This window comes from Aulostomus chinensis, chromosome 13 (genome assembly GCF_037954235.1).
Source record: "Aulostomus chinensis isolate RoL2024-O1b breed Wild chromosome 13, RoL_Achi_v1.0, whole genome shotgun sequence".
NCBI lineage: Eukaryota > Metazoa > Chordata > Actinopteri > Syngnathiformes > Aulostomidae > Aulostomus > Aulostomus chinensis.
This window is the reverse complement of record NC_141332.1, coordinates 17,414,016-17,433,838: the sequence shown is the minus strand read 5'-3', so window position 1 is coordinate 17,433,838 and position 19,823 is coordinate 17,414,016. Positions and strand designations below refer to the sequence as shown.

Below are 19,823 nucleotides of genomic sequence, written 5' to 3'. Positions count from 1 at the left end.
CAGTGGTAATACTTGAATAATTGATATTGTATAAGAAAAGACAATAACATGAGGTCATCCAAGTGTTATTGTCTTTTCTTATACAATATCAATTATTGCATAAGAAAAGACAATAACATGAGGTCATCCAAGTGTTATTGTCTTTTCTTATACAATATCAATTATTGCATAAGAAAAGACAATAACATGAGGTCATCCAAGTGTTGGATGCATTTTCTCTCCAGATCGGACTGAGAAAACAACCAACCAAGTTGGAGAACAATCAAGAAAGGAGAAAAGAGACATTTCTCTTTAAGGGAACAAATCTTTTATTAGGGCAAACATTCAGTCCTTCATTGCATGGAAGAGTCCCCATCTTTGGTCTCCACAGGTGGAACGCTCCAGTTTTTCTCTCCAGTCATCAACAATGGTAGAATAGTCCTCCTCAGAGAATTCCTACATGGGACAGAGGCAGGAACTATAAGCTGTTGTCCAAAGAATGAAGGACTTCCAGTGCAGTATGAAGTGTATCAGTCTATGTGTGTGTGTGTGTGTGTGTGTGGCTGTGTGGGGCTGTGTCACTGTGCGCTTGCTAACCTCAACGAATTCACTCTGGATCGTCTCGGCTCTCTGCAGCTCCATCTTAATCACCTGGATGAACTGGGCCGTCCGGTCTTCTGTGCGTACGTTGCAGAAACCAGCTTCTTGAATGAACTTGAGCAGGGGAGACGGACGAGAGCAGCTAAATATACTACAACAATAAAGGCACCGAAACTGTGTCTGTGTCTTTCTGTAATCTGGAGTCAGGAAAGAAGCCATGCAGGAGTGGAAAAAACACATCTTCGTGATTCTATTTGTGAAAGCCTGAAAGGAAAAGTACAATCTTTCGGGTGACGTGTCGCTGCAAGACTGTGCTAAAGCTCGTGCTGTGTCTTCACAAATGCTCTTTGCTTCTTCGCATATTTGTGCAGGATTTTCAATTTCATCATTGCATGTAAACAACTTCTGCAAGATACAGCATGTTTGAATTTTTGCCTTTAATTCTGTTAACTTGACATTGCGTGACAAAGAAAATAGAAGTTTGATATGCAATGCATAGCATAGCAATGACATTATTTTGGCAGGCTGTCAAGAATTCTATTCTGGCAAGTTGATTTGTGACTGAACTGGCTGTTCAGGAAGACATAATAAAAATTAGCATTATGGAAGAATTTGAGGTTTTAATTATCTGATAAGTACATATTGTCTGGTAGTGTTTGTTTTTTTTTAAACATAAATTCACAAAACAGAATCCAATACTCCTCTCTTCAACAGACAGATGCAACTGAAACATCATACATTTGGTTTTTCCAAAAGAATTAAACATTTTCATTGAAAGTTCATGTAAATGTCCCTGTAATCACGACTGGACACACACACACACACCCACACGCACGCACGCACGCACGCACGCACGCACGCACGCACGCACAGCAAGATCAGCAGTTACACGCCTGAAGGAAGGGCTCTTTGCTGTCATCTTGTGGACAAACACTGACATTGTTTCAAATTTCCCCCCCAAAAATGAGCATGGTGCACTTGACATTTGTTGTAACGTAGCCTTGATTACAGCATGTGGTGAATGAGATAATACTGCTAGATGTGTCTGCCGGGTAAATTTATTGCCATGACATTTCAAACAATAATTCAGGGGGAGGTGTTTGTATTCATTTGTGTGGTCAAATGAATGAGAGGAGCAAAGGCCAGTGTTGGCTGTCATATGCTGTGACATAATAATCTTGTGCTGCGTCTTTATTTACCTTCCCATACTGTGACGGCGTGTAGAGGATGTATTGCCTCTGTTTGATGTAGGCCTCAAACTGTGGCGTCCAGGGCTTCTCCCCGCAGCAGTAGTCACTGATAAGCAGCTGACCTCCAGGTTTTAACCATGACTGCACACAAAGAGTGAGAATAACAAGTTAGATTCTAATATAGTAAACTTTAGGAGTCAAGGTGGCTGTTTAACACATAAGAAACCCTGACGTGGAAGCGTTTGAAGAGAGGCAGTTTGTCTGGTATGTGCAGGATCGTGTCCCGGCTGTAGATAACATCGAAGGAGCCATCGGAGAACATCCTCTTGGTTGCGTCAGCGACCTCAAACTGGATCTGGAAAATACAAATATTAGTGACTTTTATTGATATTAAACTGTGAAAAAACAAAGGGAATATTTAGACGTACTGATGCTAGCTGCTCAGTGCTCGCCCTCTCCAAGGCGATATCCACCATGTTTTCTGACAGGTCCATACCAAGCACCTCCACTCCAAATGTCTGAAACGTCAGAGCCAAAAAAATAAAAAAAATAAAATAAATCATCATCCTGTAAGTCTTTATTTATTACAAGTCTCTATTATTACCTTTGCCATGTAGAAATCTCCACCGCCGATCCCGCAGCCCACATCCAGAACCTTCTGACCAGGTTTCAGGTTCAGCAAGTCCATAAACTCCTGTTGGTACAAAGCCCCGTTGATGAGGCCTACAAATGCAATTCTTCCAAAATGTATTTTGAGGAATTCAGTTCATTCATTAAAATCTTAAGCTTCAAATGATACATATACATAGAAATATACATAAAAATATTACAAGATTTTTATTCCTGATTTTACAACTGATTACAGCCAATAGCCCATAAATGCTGATACTATCTGTATACATTTTATATAAATACTGATAAATCATGGAAACACTGAATTAGATAAAGCCACATTTTCCTTTATTATCGAAGCTTTTTGAAAATCCCTTAAATCCTTTTTTTGTTGTTGTTTCCTCATCACTGATGACGAGCAAAGGAGACACTCCAGCCTGACAGCTGAGACATTTACCGTGTGATGTCGGTTTGTAAATGAAACTTATATGGAAGGAATCTATTTTGTTACAGGATATTATCATCTATCATGATTAAAAACACAGCATCCTCTTCTTTGGCGTGTTCAGCGAATTGGTGGTACCTTAGTGGTGGTGTGCCCTCCAGTGCTGACGTAACCGCGCCCAAACATCTTCTCGTAGCGCAGGATGCCACGGCTGGTGTACTGGTTGTTGTCCAGGAACTGCTGGAAGGAGGTGAATCTGGTCTGGGAGTCTGAAGAGCGGGGAACCTTCTCCAGCAACCAGCAGACTTGATTGGGATTGTTTTTCATCTACAGGAGCAGGGCAGCGAGGAGAAGTGTTAACACACTACCTCCACCCTTCCGTGTCATGCTATTTAAAGCCTTGTTCAACATCTAATTAGACTTTACCTCAATGTAGGTCTGGACTTTCCTTTTCAGCACAATACCAAAACCATACTTCTGACCGGCGTCTTTATCCTCCATGAATACTGACGATATCAGGTGGTTGTATTGAGCTTCAGTTCGGTAGCAGGTGGGATTGAACTCCCTTTTACAGTCACCTTATTGAAAGATTAAAAAAAAAAAGAGACATAACATTTCTTGCGTTAGATGTACAACACACGATGATAATGATGCAAGTTTTACCTGAGCGGTGGTTACAGGACTCTCTGAAGAAAAGAAAGCCACCGGGTCGTAACCATCCCAGCATTTTCTTTGTTAGTGTGAGGAGTTCTTCATCGCTCAGATACATCAGCAGCCAGTTGGAAAAAACTAAATCAATGCTGGGGAAAAAATGTCAAAAGGATAAATTATAACAAGTAGTAAAAAAAGAAAAAAAAAAGATGAAAAGTCAAGGATGTCTAGATAAAATTACATGGAGTCGTTCTGGAGCAAAGCAGCAGGCAGGTTTAGAAATAAAATACCTGGTGAGATACACGCACCTGTTTGGAGGGACCTCCATCTTTGTGACATCAGCTTGGATGACAGTAACGTTGCTGTGGTGACCATTAATCTGCCTGTTCTTCTCCACAAAGCTTTCCATGAAGTCGACAGCTGTAACGTGCTCGGCCTTGGCCAGCAGGTGGCTGGTGTACCGGCTACAGAGACAAAGCAGTTGATTTAGAAAACTTTCAGAACACCAAGTCAGTTTGTTGTAGTTACCAATGGGATCCCACCAGGTGTCACTGTCGAGTTTGTCTTTTGCCTTGACGAGTGAAGAATAAAAGACGGAAGTTGTTCTTGAGAGAGCTGGAGTTGGAGTGATTAGTAGGATTCTTGTCAAAACTGACCCTCGAGCTTGTCATCCATCTAAATGAGTAGTTCATATGTAAACTAGAGCTGTTCCAGCCATGTTAATCCATTCTGGGGGTTGTTACATTTTTGCCTTGTCGTCATGCCCCCAAAACACAAGAGATCCCAGTGAATCTTTCCAGAAGTCAGGTAAAGACTCTAAATTAGCATCGTTCAGGCACAGCGAGCTAGCTCAGAATTCATGTTTTTATTCTTCTTGCTGTCCGTGCGCTCCACAGGGACAAGAGTCAAAGGTCAGGGGTGAAGGAAAAAAGTTATTAAGACCCAAGAGGAACTTTGTACATGTTAGTTCTACCTCAGTTTCATTGTTCACAGTTTTGGTTTCATGTCATTAATTTCACATTTGTAGACGTTTGTACGGTGGAGACAAAAGAATTCTAAGCATAGAAAAACATAGTTGCTCCTGTGCCTGTATTTTTGTTTCATGTTGAATATCCAGATGTTGGTGGTGATGGCCAGGACTTTCCAGATGTTCCTTAAGTTGAGCTTCTCTATAGTCGCTTCAATGTCATCTTGCTTATTGTACAGTCATCTACCTTGATGCTTCATGACCCTGGCCACTGACTCACTCCTGTATGGTCTATTTATTCCATTGTAGAAGCTTCTGGTTGGTTTCTTTCTCAAACGCCCCCTAGTGGCTTCCAGAGGTTCTCCTGTTCCCTCTGAAAAGTTCACAGCTGACCACACAAGAACTCAGAGAGGCGTGATCTCTCTCTTGCTCTTAAATAGTTCTATGGACTACAAATCCTTTCATTCTCGGCTCTAAAACATATAAAACTTTTATCTTCTTGTATTTAGAGCTCATATTTTTTGCTTCAAACCTCTAAAAAAAGGTTTCTCTTAAAACACCTGCGCACGCAGACACACACACACACACACACACACACACACACACACACACACACACACACACACACACACACACACACACACACACACACACACACACTCAGCAGTGAGGCACTCACCCGATGCCAGCCCCCAGCTCCAGCACCTTACGCCCGGCCAGGCTGGGCAGTATGGAGAGGATCTCTGGCAGCTCGTGCTGAGTCAGCTCCCTGGCAAGCGAGTCCAGCATCATCTCCTCCACTGTGGCGTCCTTGGAGTGCTCCTTCCAAAACTTTTTCATGTTGCTACGAACTGAGAAGTAAGCAAGATCCAAGGGGTTAATAAATTACAAATAATACCACTGCTGTAATTACAAGAGCGAGAGGTCGATTACCAAGATGAGGAACTGAGTTCTTTTTGCTTTGCTTAAGAAAAACAGAACAAATGATATCAGCCAATAATGTGGACCTGATGAACTGAACTGAATGATCGGATGAATTCTGACTGAAAACAAATCAAGCCAATAACCAGAAGCAGTCTCAGGAACAGGGATGCACCAGTCCATCGTTTTCAGTCCTGATACAGGCAGTCAGGCTACAGCCACCAGCTAATCTAGACGCCCTAATGAGGACTGACCTGATACAAAGGTGTGATAAACACACCGTATCACGCGCGCGCGTGCGCGTGTGTGTCAAGCTTGAGGTAAACATTGCTTTCATCACATTTTGGGATACCTTTAACCTTTTACGTCCATTGGTGTTATTAAGTCTCCTTCATACAAAATAATGCAGCTAAACTGGCTAAAGAATGATGCAGCCAAACGCCATAACAACAAAGACATTTAAGAGATCAGCTGCAATTGGATTGATATCTGATCCAGCTATCTGAGTCGGTATCAGGCCGATATCCAGCATCAATATCAGACTGGTGCATCCATTTGGTATCTAATACAGGCAAACACCAGACAATAACATTTCCCTGAGAATATTGTGGTAAAGTTCAGGTACCCTTGAAAATCAAGCATCAGGTAACATACATCAAGTCAAACAAATAAGAAGAAACGTGAATCTGTACTTCATATTCAGTTCAAAATTGAAACCCTACATTAACGCATTGGATATTTTCAATGCATAACTTCTAAACATCTGTGGAACAGCTCTCGGAGAGCAAGCCTGCTACACAGAGTACCGCGAGACAAACCTGCTCCACGGGTTTTCCTAATATCTCTCAGTTGTTGTTATTTTTTGACAGCTTGGCAACAATTACAATTTTTCAGTTTGTGAAAAATGGAGATTATTGAATTAAATAGTAAAAATACAGGGGGATGAATACAATTAACCTTTTGCATATATATATATATATATCTATTTATATCTATATATCTATATACATATATATCTATATCTATATCTATATCTATATATATATATATATATATGAAAATAATGAGAGAGAGAGAGAGAGAGAATTGTCCAGAAACCCAGTACCAAAAAAAGTTCCCAGATGAACTGGTTGAACTGGCAGCAGTATTGCATAGTAAATCTATCATTCCTGCAGGAGCGATGGATAAGCATATGTGGACCTCTACGGTCCACTAGCTTGTGACACACTCACTATATCGACACGTCTAACCCAGTTGACAGCCAACAACTTCAGTCACCCGCTAACACATTCCAGCCGGTTAGGATTACTTCCACCAGATGAGTGAACAATCAACACCAAACACACAAAACTATGACCCCCACCCCCACCCCCGAACTCCTACCTTCCTCCATGGTACTCTTCAGCTGATTTTAACTGACTTTGAAATCACTAGACATTCATCCAAGTTTGACACCAGATGCTCGATTTTGATATAAGGGTCTCCCCCGGTGATAAAAGTGCAGGTATCACCTCGTGGGTGAGCTCCCTTAAATAACAGGACGCGAGGAGGTGGTGACAAGGTAGGAAACTGGCCATTATGATGCATCCAATCTGAGGGCAGGAGGGGGTGGGGGTGGTAGGGTCCGCCAGTGCACATCACATCAGCCAGGGTCAAGGGTCTGCAGAATAGCAGGGGAGGGTTTCTGTATAAGACCCCCCCCCCCATCCGACCCACCTTAACACCACTAATCACAGACAGGATAAAACAAGAGTCCAGAGAGAGAGAGAGAGAGAGAGAGAGAGCTGCAGTTACAGTAACATACCAGTGAAGGACACTTACATCTTTGTTACTTGTGAAGCGATGTGTTGTGTTTCCACGCTCCTGGCTTATCGCCTCAGTTGTGCTGACAAGTAGCAATGTCCGGCGGCATGCAAAGATTGCGCAACATTGCGTCATGGTGCTGCTGAAAAACTCTCTCCTCTGTTAAGGTGGGGAGCAGCAGTTATCAGTCCTCATGCGTTACTCTCACCTCTTTGATTCGGGTTCATTTGCCTTTTCAATCTTGTGTGATGCCACAGAAGCGAGAACTCTATCCACTGATAATGAAAGCATGGATGCTTTTGTAGCTTAATCTACACAAACTGTTTGCTAGGAGGTGTAGCAATGCAGTTACATCTTAACAGTAAACTTTCTATACGACAACCAGTAGTTCCACATTCGATCTCAGCAAAACAAGAAAACATGAAGAGAGAACGTAGCTTCATTTATTGTTTCAAGTTAATATATAATTTCCAGAGTTTTATCTGCAGGACACTAAAAGGGTCTGGGGTTAAAACAGAGATGAATGAACATACATGTTCAAGTGTAAAAGGTGTAAAACAGGAAGGATCTTTACATGGTGTATTAGCCAGTAATAAAGGCATTACTCAGTCATTTGTTGAAGTCGTTGTTTGTGTGTGTGTGTGTGTGTGCGCGCGCGTGTGTGTGTGTTGCCACTATTGAATGTTTACGCTTCACCTTGGAGATTCATGCATGTGCGGAGGTTGATGTTAGAAAAGCTTCACATACATTGGTCAAAGTATAAAACTGGTCGATGGTCTATGAGGGGCGGGGCTACCAGCAGGATTTATGATGTTACAAATACTGAGGAAGCTGATGCTGGTTCAGAATTCAGCAGACAACAAAGTGTAATGACAAACTTCCATAGCACAACCAGTGAGAATGAGAAGCAGGAGAGATTTAATTCCTTTACTTGTGTTTATTTGTTCATTTCACTGAGTTCCATAGTCATACAAAAGGTGTGTGCGGAAACTTAAGTTATTAAGTCTAATATTTTAACAGTATATTTATACTTATCTAAATTAGAATACTAAGTATGAAAGAAAAAAATTAACTAATAATTCCATCCATTTATATCCAAGTGAAATGAAAAAAACATTTGTATATTCAAAAATTCTGGAATTTGTCATTTGTGAGAAGAGTCCAGGTGATTTAATCAGATCAGTAAAAGTTGTCCTGAAAAATATCAAACACCAGGAAGCAAAACTTCTGATCTGCCATAATTCACATTTATTTCAATGCTTGATGACATCACATGACCACAGATCAAAATGTAGGTTAGCAGGAAAGAAAAAAAGGGGGAAAAGGGCACGAAATTAAAGAACCCTGGTGTGTTTGTGTGTGTGTGTGTGTGTATTTTATGTTTGTTTGACTTTTTGCACAGTTCCAATACAACCACATCCAAAGTTCATTTCACCCTGATGGAAGTTAAGAGGTCAGGAGATAGCAGCGGTCAGCACTTACAGGTGTAAATGGAATGTCGCCACGCATACACATATACATATATGTGTGTAGATGTGTACATTGATAGCAGTATTATCTACAGGTAGTGATTGTACACGCTGTACTACCTGAGTGAATAAAACCCCTGGGTGCAGCTTGTTGAGCTTTTACTCATCTGAAGGGCGATGACGTGTTCAGAATCTTAATATATTTGACCGTCTGACCTTCACGTGTTGTCATGATCAGAATTAGAGTCAAGTATGTGTGGTTTAGATGGTATTAACACAAAAAAATAAATAAAGTGACATAAAATGAAGCCTTGAAGATGCTCAGACAAATCAAAACTTCTGTAAAAACGTGGTCAGATTATGTTGTTGTCAACACAGACTCAGAAACAGGGGATTTTTTGTAGCCCGCACACATTGGTTTTAATTGGACTGAAGAAACGTAACACAGCAGGAGCTGGTAGCCAAGACCGAGGAAAAATTAGGGACACAAAAACATAGGAGACCAATGTCCAAAATACACATGAGATTAAGGTCCAGAGAGTCAAAAACTCAAATGAACCACGCTGAGCAGAGGTAAGAACCCAGGAAAACTCAGGAGACAAAACCAGGAACTGCTGGGGAGGAACACAGCAGCATCTGAATCCATGTGGGTGTGAGATGAGGTCAGACAGGGAATGAGAGGAAATGGATGTTTAGTTAGGATTCCAAGAGGAACAGGTGACAGTGATCAGTAATCAGGGGAATTGGAGCAATGAGTGAGCAGAGGGAGGGTTCAGAGGGGGCGTGGCAGACCAGAACCTGATGCAGATGTGACAGCTGTTCAAAGTATTTAATATCTGAAACCTCCCAAAATTAGTGCACGCACCACAAAAAATACTGCTGAAATGGAAACATCCAAATGGTATGACAATGTAGTAAAACTACAATAAATTAATAATGAGTTTTCAAAATCCAAATAGCAGAGTAAATTAAAGCTGCAAGCAGCATTGTTAGGGCCTGAGCCTCCTCACAACCACAACGGGGTAGGACTTTTTGTCTCAATCCAACGATGTATTTGGTAAAGCTGTGGGACTTGTAGTTGAGGAGATTGAAGCCTCAGTGTGATGCAGAGTGAGTGCAGAGCTGAGAGCTGTGCCTTTGAGAGCCCCTCCCCCGCGATTCCAGCCTAAACACGCCCACATTGTAGGTCGGTTCAGGTGCATCCTATGGAGCAACCTATGGCCCACAATGCACTGCGGACTTCTTCTTCGTCCCCTAAAAACTTGTGGACCTGCGAGCCAAGTTTGCACCACCAACAGTCTCCCATTCTTATGCAACACGAACATTTATAGTCGTTGTTGATGACTAAATGCGCCGCAGTGTGAACACACTTGTACAGGTGCGTTAATGTGCTTAATAATAGAGAATGAATGAAGGGTGCGCTCAGAGTGGAGTGCAGTACGGAAGTCAGGCCAGCAGGTGGGGCTTTCGTTGGTGCTGTCTACCTTTTCGCGGTATCTGTGCTCAACCAGCAGAGGTCGTGCTTCACCACCAATTTTCTAGGGTGTCTGAATGGTGCCGCCGTGTTTAGGTTGTAGAAGTAGGCTGGAGCGGGAGGTGGTAGCAGTAAGTTGGTTGTCACTTGGCAATTCGGACGCAGCCTTTGACAGTTTGTGTGGGAAAAAGGCTGCAAAGTGGCCAGATTTGGGTCAAAAGTGGAATGTAATACCATGTTTTTGGAGGTATTTTTGTTAGGAATTCAGTGGTGTGTTTTTTGAGGATGTGGGAGTTTTAGTTCAGACATGAGAACCATGTGTTTGAGAGTAAGTACCAAGAGAGGAGACAGCCTCCCTGTTGGTTTCCACTGGAGGTGAAAAATGTCTCCCACACTTTGAGGGCTTATAAACTCCAAACCGTTTAAAGTTTTTAATAATTTTTGATCAGCAGAGGCTACTAAGTCGTGTGTAAAATTTTTGGAAGCAATACCATCAACGCCCTCGATGGAGATAGCGTTTTTTTCAGGGGCCAAAATTGTCCACAATTAGATGTTTGCGTCCATTTTGTGGCTGTCCTGTTGGATTTTACCTGAGGGATAAAATTTTATGGTTCATAGGTCTTGATGAGAAGATTAATGGTCTGTGGGACATTCCTACAGGCCGTGGCGGTCCTTTTTGTGAATGTAGGTGGTGCTATTGAGCAGAACCTTCTTTTTTTTGGATTATTAAATTTTTAGCCCCTCCCGAATGACTGAGCTGCTCACCCTTTCTCTAAGGGAGAACCCAGCCACCCTGGGGAGGAAACTCATTTCGGCCGCAGGTATTCACGATCTTGTTCTCTCAGTCATTACCCAAAGCTCATGACCATAGGTGGGGTTTTTTGTGTATCTAGGTGGCGCTATTGAGTAGAGTGCTGTTTTGCTTTTTAAATATCGAATTTTTCACCGCAGCCGATATGTGTACCGAATTTGGTGAGTTTTTGAGCGTGTTTAGGGGTCAAATTAAGCTTTGAAGTGGCGAGTGTGTCGAGCAAACACAATAGGGTCTTGGCCCCGGAGGACCTCTGGGCTCAGGCCCTAATAATCAAATAGAGCAAAGACTGATGGTTTGCGCAAAAATGATGGAAGTGAGTTTCATGAGGAAACAAACTGACAGTGTCACAAGCACCGATCCTCACCGCGAATGATTGCTCACAGTGATAATATTGACACAGCCGTTGTAAAAGATTAATTCTGACACTCCTCAGTGGGAGTTCAGTGTTCTTGACATTCATACTCGGTTTTTAACTGTCGAGGTGTGGTCAGATTCAGCCGACACGCTCCGGGAGCATCCCCACCTTTGTCTCTATCAACAATAAACCTAAATTCTGCCTGGACTCCAGGCGTTTAATGCAGATGGATAATCACGGCCACTCGACCTGCTGCCTTGGTATGAGCTGAGAATTGGAAGCGCTTCGTGCAAAACACAACCAGAAATTTCTAGTTTGAAATAAAGAATTTTCTTGACGTGTCTGAGCGGATGAGTTATGAATTCTTGTACATTGATTCAATTCAAAGTGCATCTGTTGGAAGATGGAACACTCAGACATTTACTGAAGAAAGGCGTCTGTGACCGAGAAGATTAAATGAATTCTGATGGAATGTTTTAATGTAAAATTTTCTATCGCGACACTTAAGATTTATACAGAAATATAACCTCTGGGTTCTGCTGTTGAGACAAAAAAGTGAGTTATGTTGTCGAGGTTTCAGAGAGATAGGACGATTTTACATGAACTCTACAGTTAGTTTTTGATACGCTGAAGTTTTATTTCCAGTAGAAAGCAACTTAAAGGTGACAGCACTTTCAACAGTACAGTACATGACTGGGTTGAGAATAGAAAAAGGCAAAAAAAACAAAAACAAACACCGCTCTTGTCCAGCAGATGTCAGGAAAGGTCTACAAAAGTGATTCAGTGAGCCGAGTAGCATTAGTGTATATGTACTGCATTTTGTCATTCATCTCTTAGAGGTCAGCACAGTACTAGGTAGTATTTCTGGACGTTTTATCTATCAGAAGACAGACGCTACGCTTCGTTAAATTCTGATTATTATAGTGAATTAATTCAAACGTGGAAAAACACCAGCCATCTTTCGGAGTGTCTGTGTAAATCCTTTACATGCATAATTACCTTTAAAATGTCAAAATGAAACACTGAATGATGATAAGTAGGCCACCGCTCATTTGAAACTCTGCAAGTTTTACACGGCTTGCGATGAAGAGGCTCGTAATAGAAGTCCACCGTGATCACTTATAAATATTCATGGCGGATTTTCGTGTGGAGACGGTTTGTTTTGTTTTGTTTGTGTACGCGCTCCAAAATTAGCATTTTCCCCCTGAGACACGAAAGAGTTTTTTTGTCCATTTTACTAAAAGATAGACGATAAGGGAGGTGTTGCTATAGAGTAAGTAGAAAGTGTCAGTATGATAAGGGAACTATACAGATGCTTTTGGTCCCGAGAAGAAAATAGTGATGTTAATTCATGTGGGGGGGATCTTTGCACATCAGAGAGAGAGAGCGGGATCAGGAGTTTACGTCAAGGTTTTTCATTGTTGCTTTTTCCACCCTCTCATGACTTTTTATGTAAATTCTAGGGATCAATGAGGGATAATGGAGGAGACGGACAGTAAATGATGATACGGGGCAACATAGACGTTCATTTGGTGACATGTTGATTTCATATTCACTCTCCTGATCTTTTCCAACTGCTGGATATGTTTCCAGCACTAAATGCTCCACTTGGTTAATCATTTATCAACTAATGTTTCCAGTTAAGAGTCTGCTGTGTAAATTCTACTTTACAATCTTTCCTGGTCAAACATTACTCCACTCTGAGTAACAGGATGCCAGTCAAACTTTTGCTCGTGCTGAAGAAATGTACTTTTGAATACTTTCAAGTGCGATGGACAATATTTACACCTCCCGGTCAGTAGGTGTCTCACTCACTTTGGCTGCGCTTATCTAGTCTACTGCTTACCAAGTTGATACAACTAACCACAAACGGTCGGGGATGAAATAAGAACAAGGCGACACACAATTTGTGTGGTGGAGATACATTTGTGACTTTGTCACACACTAACAATAACAACACAAGTTGCTAACTTGAGCAGTTGCTGTTGTTATTTAGCAAACACCGAGTTATTTTTTTAAAATACTTGCTCTCTTAAAATAGTCGTCTCTTGCACCTTTAAGCTTGAAAGTAAATATCCCAGTACCATAACCATAAAATTGGACTGAGACGCTTGGACCTGGAGTAGCATGATGTTTGAACAGAGTTCGTTGACCGGCATTGTCAAGGAGGACTATATTCTGCAGGAAAAGGCTAAATTCCTTGGTCAAAACCTTTGCAGAACATTTAGGTGTGATCTTGTAAAACAGCAAGTATCCACAGGTATTTCCCTCCCCACCTCTCTTGGTTCCTGTAGTTTTTAATTTATTTATTTTTTTTAAATTTGGCTGGATGTTCTGAATGTCCCGGGACACCGGGCTCCCTGTCAGTGATGGATGGTTTAATTTAATCTTTTAATTGAAGAGCGTTAAAGCATCGCCGTTAAAAGTAGTTGTTTATTCATTTGCGGCACCAGCCTTCTGAAACAGCCATTATTCATTACTGCAGCCATAGCGAGCTGGAGGAGTGCCAACAATAATGTTTAACAAGTAGTCACTACTATTTTTTCAACAGTGCAGCACTTTTCTTTTTTTTTTCAAATTTGCATTCAATTACATTAAAGTTGAAAGGATTGTGCAATTTATTACATACAGAAAACATAATTTTGTCATTTGTACGGTGACACCATGGAAAATACTCCTTCCTCTACAGAAGGTGGCAGTGGCACCTCGGTGTTTCAAATCCAAACTGTTGAGGGGAGGCTGCAAGCTGCTTCACTCCTCTGTGGACTGAGTTGATGAAAATATTCTTCGGAACATGACATTCATTATTGCCAGGATTTGGTGGCAGGATTTTACATGAATCATTTCATCGCTCATTGAAAATGGTCACAAGAAACATTCTTTTATTCTTGAAGTGAAAAGGCAAAATTTCCAGTTTTGACGAGACTTTTAGTGCGATATTGATCTGAAATCGCCAGTGAAGGTTGCAACCCTGAGGGCAAGATATTGACAGATTACTGCCGTGCGTGTGTGTGTGTGTGTGTGTGTATGTTTTTCCTCATCATCAGTTCTAGTGAGCTACTGTCAAGGTCTGGAAATGTAATAAGTAATAAGAGACACTGTTCTGACTGTTATAGATTTTAGATATCCTTGCAAACAATCCAGGTCAACGACAATCTGATAACTGCCGAGAGGGACAGTTGCCACCAGAAGGGAAGACAGATTATTATTCCTTCAGACTGAAAAGAAATGTACTCATCAGAAAAGTCGGACATAGATAAAGTTGGCAGTCTTCCAACCTAATGATAATAATAATATTAATTTGTTTGTCAGTGCAAATGTAGCCGATAATAATAGTATAAGCATTTGTTGCGTGTCAAGGCTAACATGCAATTAACTTTCTCACAGTAGCTCGTGTACATTTATGTACATGTTTACAGCGCAGATAGATATCTTATAAAGAAGCTTCAGGAGTAAAGACTCTAAATTGAAAATAAAATGAATAAACAAACGAGATTAATTTTACCGCCCTTGGACCCTGAAATAAAAACCTCTTGTCCTAATAACAGTGAAATGATACTGAATATTGGCCACGTATAAGTCAAGTTCATTGTAAAAGATGTAAAGGTAGGAGATAATGAAGTACCTTCAGGCTCAGGCTCAGGCCCTAATAAATATTACCAAGTAGGCTCCCTCGTTCAAATACATGCGCGGTATTTGAGAGATTTATTCTCTAGCTTTGCACCAGAAGGAGACCACAAGCAATCCCTTCTTTCATGTGAAAATCAATTTTTACAGTGCACATATGAAATCTTTCATGATGTACTTTATCGCCATTTTTTTTAATCACGTCTTCTCCTGTCAGGCTTATATATTACCACATTTTATGATGACACATAGACATATATTTATGATGTGTTTGGAAACTTTTTTTCTTTCCCCCCAACAGACTGTTGCAGACCTGCTCGGTGAATTCAGGTTATCAGTCACACGAGTGGCCTTGGGTTGAAGAATTAAATGCTCGCTCGCTCTCTTGCTCCCTCCTCAATAGCGTCTACCGTCGTACAACGGAAGCAGACAGCGGAGAGGCAGGTATTTTTATTGTGACAAACCATAAAGGGATCACCGGAGCAAAATTCAATTTCAGGTTGAGATCCCCTCTTAATATCAGCACAATAAGAAGGATAACAGAAGCCACAGAGTCAAGTTAAACATATTGATGTAAAACAAACAAAACAGAACAAAGTTTCGTTCTAAGCCGCTGGACTGAAATACCTCACTGAACTCAGCCTATGGGGAAGGTTCTGGGTCAAACTGAATTATTATGGAGCTTATAGCAGCGATACTTCACCCAAAGAGGATAATTTGCCACATATTGGCACCTTGAGCTCACAAAGACATTTTCACATGCTCTATCACGTCTTCGGGACTGCAGAATGCTGAAAGAGCCAGCCATGTATGTTTAGCTTGAAGCAAAATGTGACTTACAGCCAACAACAGCTACAGGAACAAAACAACAGCAAAACTGCCCCAAAGTGTCTGTTTGAACATCCGTTAAACGCGTCGTCTGGTGTATTGTTTTTCTTAAAAAAAAAGGTTTTCGGTGTTACCGTGAACAAGCAGGAACATTCATGAATTCATAAATGTAGTTCAAACTAACATCCATCGGATGACTAAACAATTTTCTATACCGCTTATTTGTTTCGGGTCGGGGGGGGGGGGGGGATGTGTGTTTCTGGAGCCTATCCCAACTGACATTGAGCGAGAGGTGGGGTTCACCCTGGATGGGTCGCCAGTCTGTCCCAGGGCCATCAGGAGCAACTAGGGGTTCAGTATCTTGCTCAAGGATGCTTCGACATGGTCACCGTGGGGATCGAACCAGCAACCCTTCAGTTGCTTGATGGCAACGCTACCTCTGAGCCATGCCGCCCCTCAAACCAAAATGTTTTTTAGCTTATTAAACATTCGGCTGGATAAAGAAGATGGGCATTGATGATGAGAGTTTATAAAATGGTGCTTTTGAGCAGTTTTGCTGTTAGCCGTCAGCCGCCACTACCTTCATGCTAAGTATATGTGGCTGGCTCTTTCTGCTTTCTGGAGTCACAAAGAATTTGTAATGTACTGTTCAAATACCTTCATTTGGTGGAGTACCACTTTGAAATGAGCTGAGAATCGCAGTTTTGCCAAGCAAAAAAAGAAAGAGGGTGACAAAGTACATTTATTTGGGCCAACACACTGATTCAGCCGTCTGAACATATTTTTAATGATTTATTTTGTTTAAAAAGCAAAACTAGAATACAGAGGTCTGATATTAAAGATCTGTCCTGGATCCTCAGGGCCTGCAAGGCAGCTGCATCTCCTGCATCTCCTTTCTAACAGCTCTGGTAGAGCTTTTCCTCAAGCTTAAACTGACACCTGCAGACTCAGACTGGCTCCAACTGTGCAGTGAGTCACACAGACAAGTGGCTAAAAGGCAAAGCTCAGAGGCTGCATGACAGTATAAATCACAAACCCCAAGTATCTTTTTTTTTTTAATTTCTCCATCAGCTCCATCAGTGCCCTTGAGCTGAGTTTCCTGCCTGCCTGCCTGCCTGCCTGCCTGCCCCCCTCCACCTCAACATCCCTAACCTCCAGGTCCTTTCTGGTTGTGGCGGTTCAAGCCTCTAATCCCATTGAGGGTTGGTAGAGATTTTCTGCATGAAAGCAGGGCAAGAGAGGAAAAAATGGGCACGAGGGTTAGGAAAACAGAGGGAAAAAGACAGTAAATGAGGAGGAGTTACAAGGAGGGAAACAAAACATCTACCAGCATCCAACTTCTGTCGGCGCTGAGGTCAGTAAGTAGGCTTAAGCAGGATTTGAGCTGAGGAGAGCTGGGCGATCCATTTACAAAGTTTATGAGAAGAGCTGAACGGTATTATCGCGCGCGCACACACACACACACACACACACACACACACACACACACACACACACACACACACATTGTGAGTGTTTCTATTGGTGGTTTTATGAGAACTTGTGGTTCAGGTTCTTAGGTGCAGATGTGTTAAAAACATTTTGCGTGTTTGAATATTACAAGAGACCTTTGCAAAAAGGGGATGTTCGATATACAACAATAATAAAATAAATAAATAAATAAATCTCTTAGACTGTCAGGGATTTTGCCACGAGCTCAAGGTAACAACATCTGAGCAAACAGGATGCACAGAAGCCATTCAGGAGAAAGTTTGTTTCACAAGCCTTCAGGCTGCCCAGGTGATAAACTCTCTCTCTCAAGACGTCCATTCAGTCTAAAGCCCAACTTGAGGCTCATAACAGCTCTGTGCACAATGCGGCAACACTGCTGCAAGGTTTCTTCAGAGTCTGTTTTAACTGCACTATAAAAATAACATATCGCACCTTTGCCTCGAACGCCCCAGAACATTTCATCTCGAGTCTTAGAGATAAAACCACTCTCTCTCCAGCAGCACCTGAAAAACAAAACTAGCATTTAAAACACAGCAAACCTGCTGACCCACCTAAGTGTGTCTGTGCCAGGAGAGAGAAATCAACCTGTGCCTGGATTATGTGTGTTTTATAACTCCTGCTGTTCATGGCAAAAAGAATCTTTAAGTGACTTCCTTCATTTACATGGTAACCAATGATTATCAGACAGCAAAGAGAGGAGAGAGAGAGAGAGAGAGAGAGAGGGGCATCTATTTACCTTGAGCTCACTCACTCTACAACGCTCCTACTTACACACACACACACACACACATCTTTGGACTTAGATCTTTGAGGACGTTCATTGACGGAATGAATTCCCTAGCCCCTTACCCTAACCCTAACATCTCATCATCATATTTTGTGGTACGTGACAAAAACAACAAATGCTGCACTAAAATATTCACATAAGAAGCACTAAAATGCCATTAACAATGTCAGTGTCCTATTTTATAAGTCTGGAATAAATATCTGAAACTGATTTGGATTCCCTCATGAGTTAAATGCAAGTTTGATGAAAAAAAAATCATTGAAAGTATTTATAGAAAACGGAGACATCATTTAAGTGGTTAAAATATAATCTCATTCTTGTTCCTCCACATATTAAATTTTACAAAATCATCATACACTGCAATCCAAGTAATAAAAGGAATAAAAGTTTTCAGTTTTTTTTTTTTTCCTCCTGGATTTTGGAGGGAAGGTCATCCACCTTGAACTGAACTGCCTCAGGGAGCACAAAGCTGAACCCAAAGTAGCAGCAGCTCGCAGGGTAGATGTGAGAGACATGGACCGTGTGGCCCGCAGGCTTTAGGTTGCACTTCTTTTTAACTAACCTCGATCCTCTACACCAGTATTTAATATGACACACGCAGAGGTTGGTGGCCAGGACGGAGGAGGGGAGGATGTATGTGTTGCTGCATGTAACTTGTAGAAACTTCAAATTAGCGTATTATTATTATTATTATTCTTATTCTGCAGGATAACATCTGGTTAGATTGTCAGATTGTTACATAAAAAGGTTGAAGCTTTCATGAAGGATGTGTTTTATACTTAGTGGAACTGATAGACTAGCGACCTGTCCAGGGTGAACCCCGCCTCTCACCTGTAGCCGCTGGGTTAGGTCCAGCCCCCCCGTGACCCTTAACAGGAAAGCAGAAGACAATGGATGGATGGATGGAATGGAACTGATAGAAGCTGTAAAACTCTCTGTGCAGATAATTACATTTAAGCTCTGATTTAAACTGAGATGAAGTTCTTTAGCTTCAACAAGAAATTAGAATGCTTTCACTTGCTGGCCTGGGTTTGTTTGATTTTTTTCCCCAGACATGAGGTCAATAGCTGCAGCAAAAGAGAAGTCCAACATCGGACGAAAGAGGCTGTGGCTAAGAAGTGACTTCCAACTGAAAAATAAACCGCAGTTTTTTGCTCCATGAATTGTGTATCAGCAGCTTCATTTCCCAGTCGGCAGCAGAGTTCTTCTCCCTTTCAGTTTCATGTGTGATCTTTTCATACAACTACATGAAATTTGCGTCCTCGGGGACTCTCCTTTAACCTGACCTCTTTCAGAATAACCTCAGCATCCCCGGGGAAAGGATTTAATGCTCACAGCATCCAGGGACCTGCATGGAGAAAGCATGTTTTGCACAGCTATTTGGAAAAAAATCATAGAGAAAAAAATGTATAGTTGTGTAAGTACTGACTACTGAGTTAGTGAGGAATTGCGTATTAATTTTTCCTGATGTGAAAGTGGGACATGATGATTTACACATCAATGGACGATGTACAGAACACTGTTCATGAAAAATAAAATCATCCACAAGCATAATGCTTTAAAAAAAACAACCCCATGCGTGACAAAAAGCATGTTCCCTTGAAAATGCGCAGCTACATAATCTGCTGCATGAATGCAGCAACGTGAAAGTATCTGGTCCTCGTCTGATCCTGCTAAAACACATTGATGGAAAACTCTATCTGCTCTTTATACAGGTGAATACCGGTAATATCAAGCTCTGCTGTGAAGCAAACAACAGCAGCATTTTCAATTCCAAATCCATTAGTATGGTGATATTCTATTCTACTCT

General features: G+C 41.5%; 1 protein-coding gene across 4 annotated transcripts in view; it reads right to left on the bottom strand.

The window, feature by feature from the left end:
* Positions 1 to 277: 277 nt before the first annotated feature.
* Positions 278 to 19,823, bottom strand: part of pmt (phosphoethanolamine methyltransferase) — a 29,126-nt gene continuing 9,580 nt past the window's right edge. For 2 of the 4 annotated variants that reach the window (XM_086221717.1, XM_086221714.1), the window contains 11 exons: positions 5,124 to 5,295; positions 3,786 to 3,941; positions 3,490 to 3,626; positions 3,253 to 3,404; positions 2,965 to 3,153; positions 2,374 to 2,463; positions 2,198 to 2,287; positions 2,002 to 2,124; positions 1,779 to 1,910; positions 577 to 693; positions 278 to 435 (listed from right to left, as the gene is read on the bottom strand). In XM_086221717.1, the coding sequence (XP_086077843.1) occupies positions 325 to 435; positions 577 to 693; positions 1,779 to 1,910; positions 2,002 to 2,124; positions 2,198 to 2,287; positions 2,374 to 2,463; positions 2,965 to 3,153; positions 3,253 to 3,404; positions 3,490 to 3,626; positions 3,786 to 3,941; positions 5,124 to 5,284 (1,458 nt within the window). In that variant the 5' untranslated portion in view covers positions 5,285 to 5,295 and the 3' untranslated portion in view covers positions 278 to 324. Of the gene's footprint in view, positions 436 to 576; positions 694 to 1,778; positions 1,911 to 2,001; positions 2,125 to 2,197; positions 2,288 to 2,373; positions 2,464 to 2,964; positions 3,154 to 3,252; positions 3,405 to 3,489; positions 3,627 to 3,785; positions 3,942 to 5,123; positions 5,296 to 6,748; positions 6,903 to 7,186; positions 7,289 to 19,823 lie in introns of those variants that run through there. The other 2 variants (XM_086221716.1, XM_086221713.1) reach the window with 2 other exon arrangements.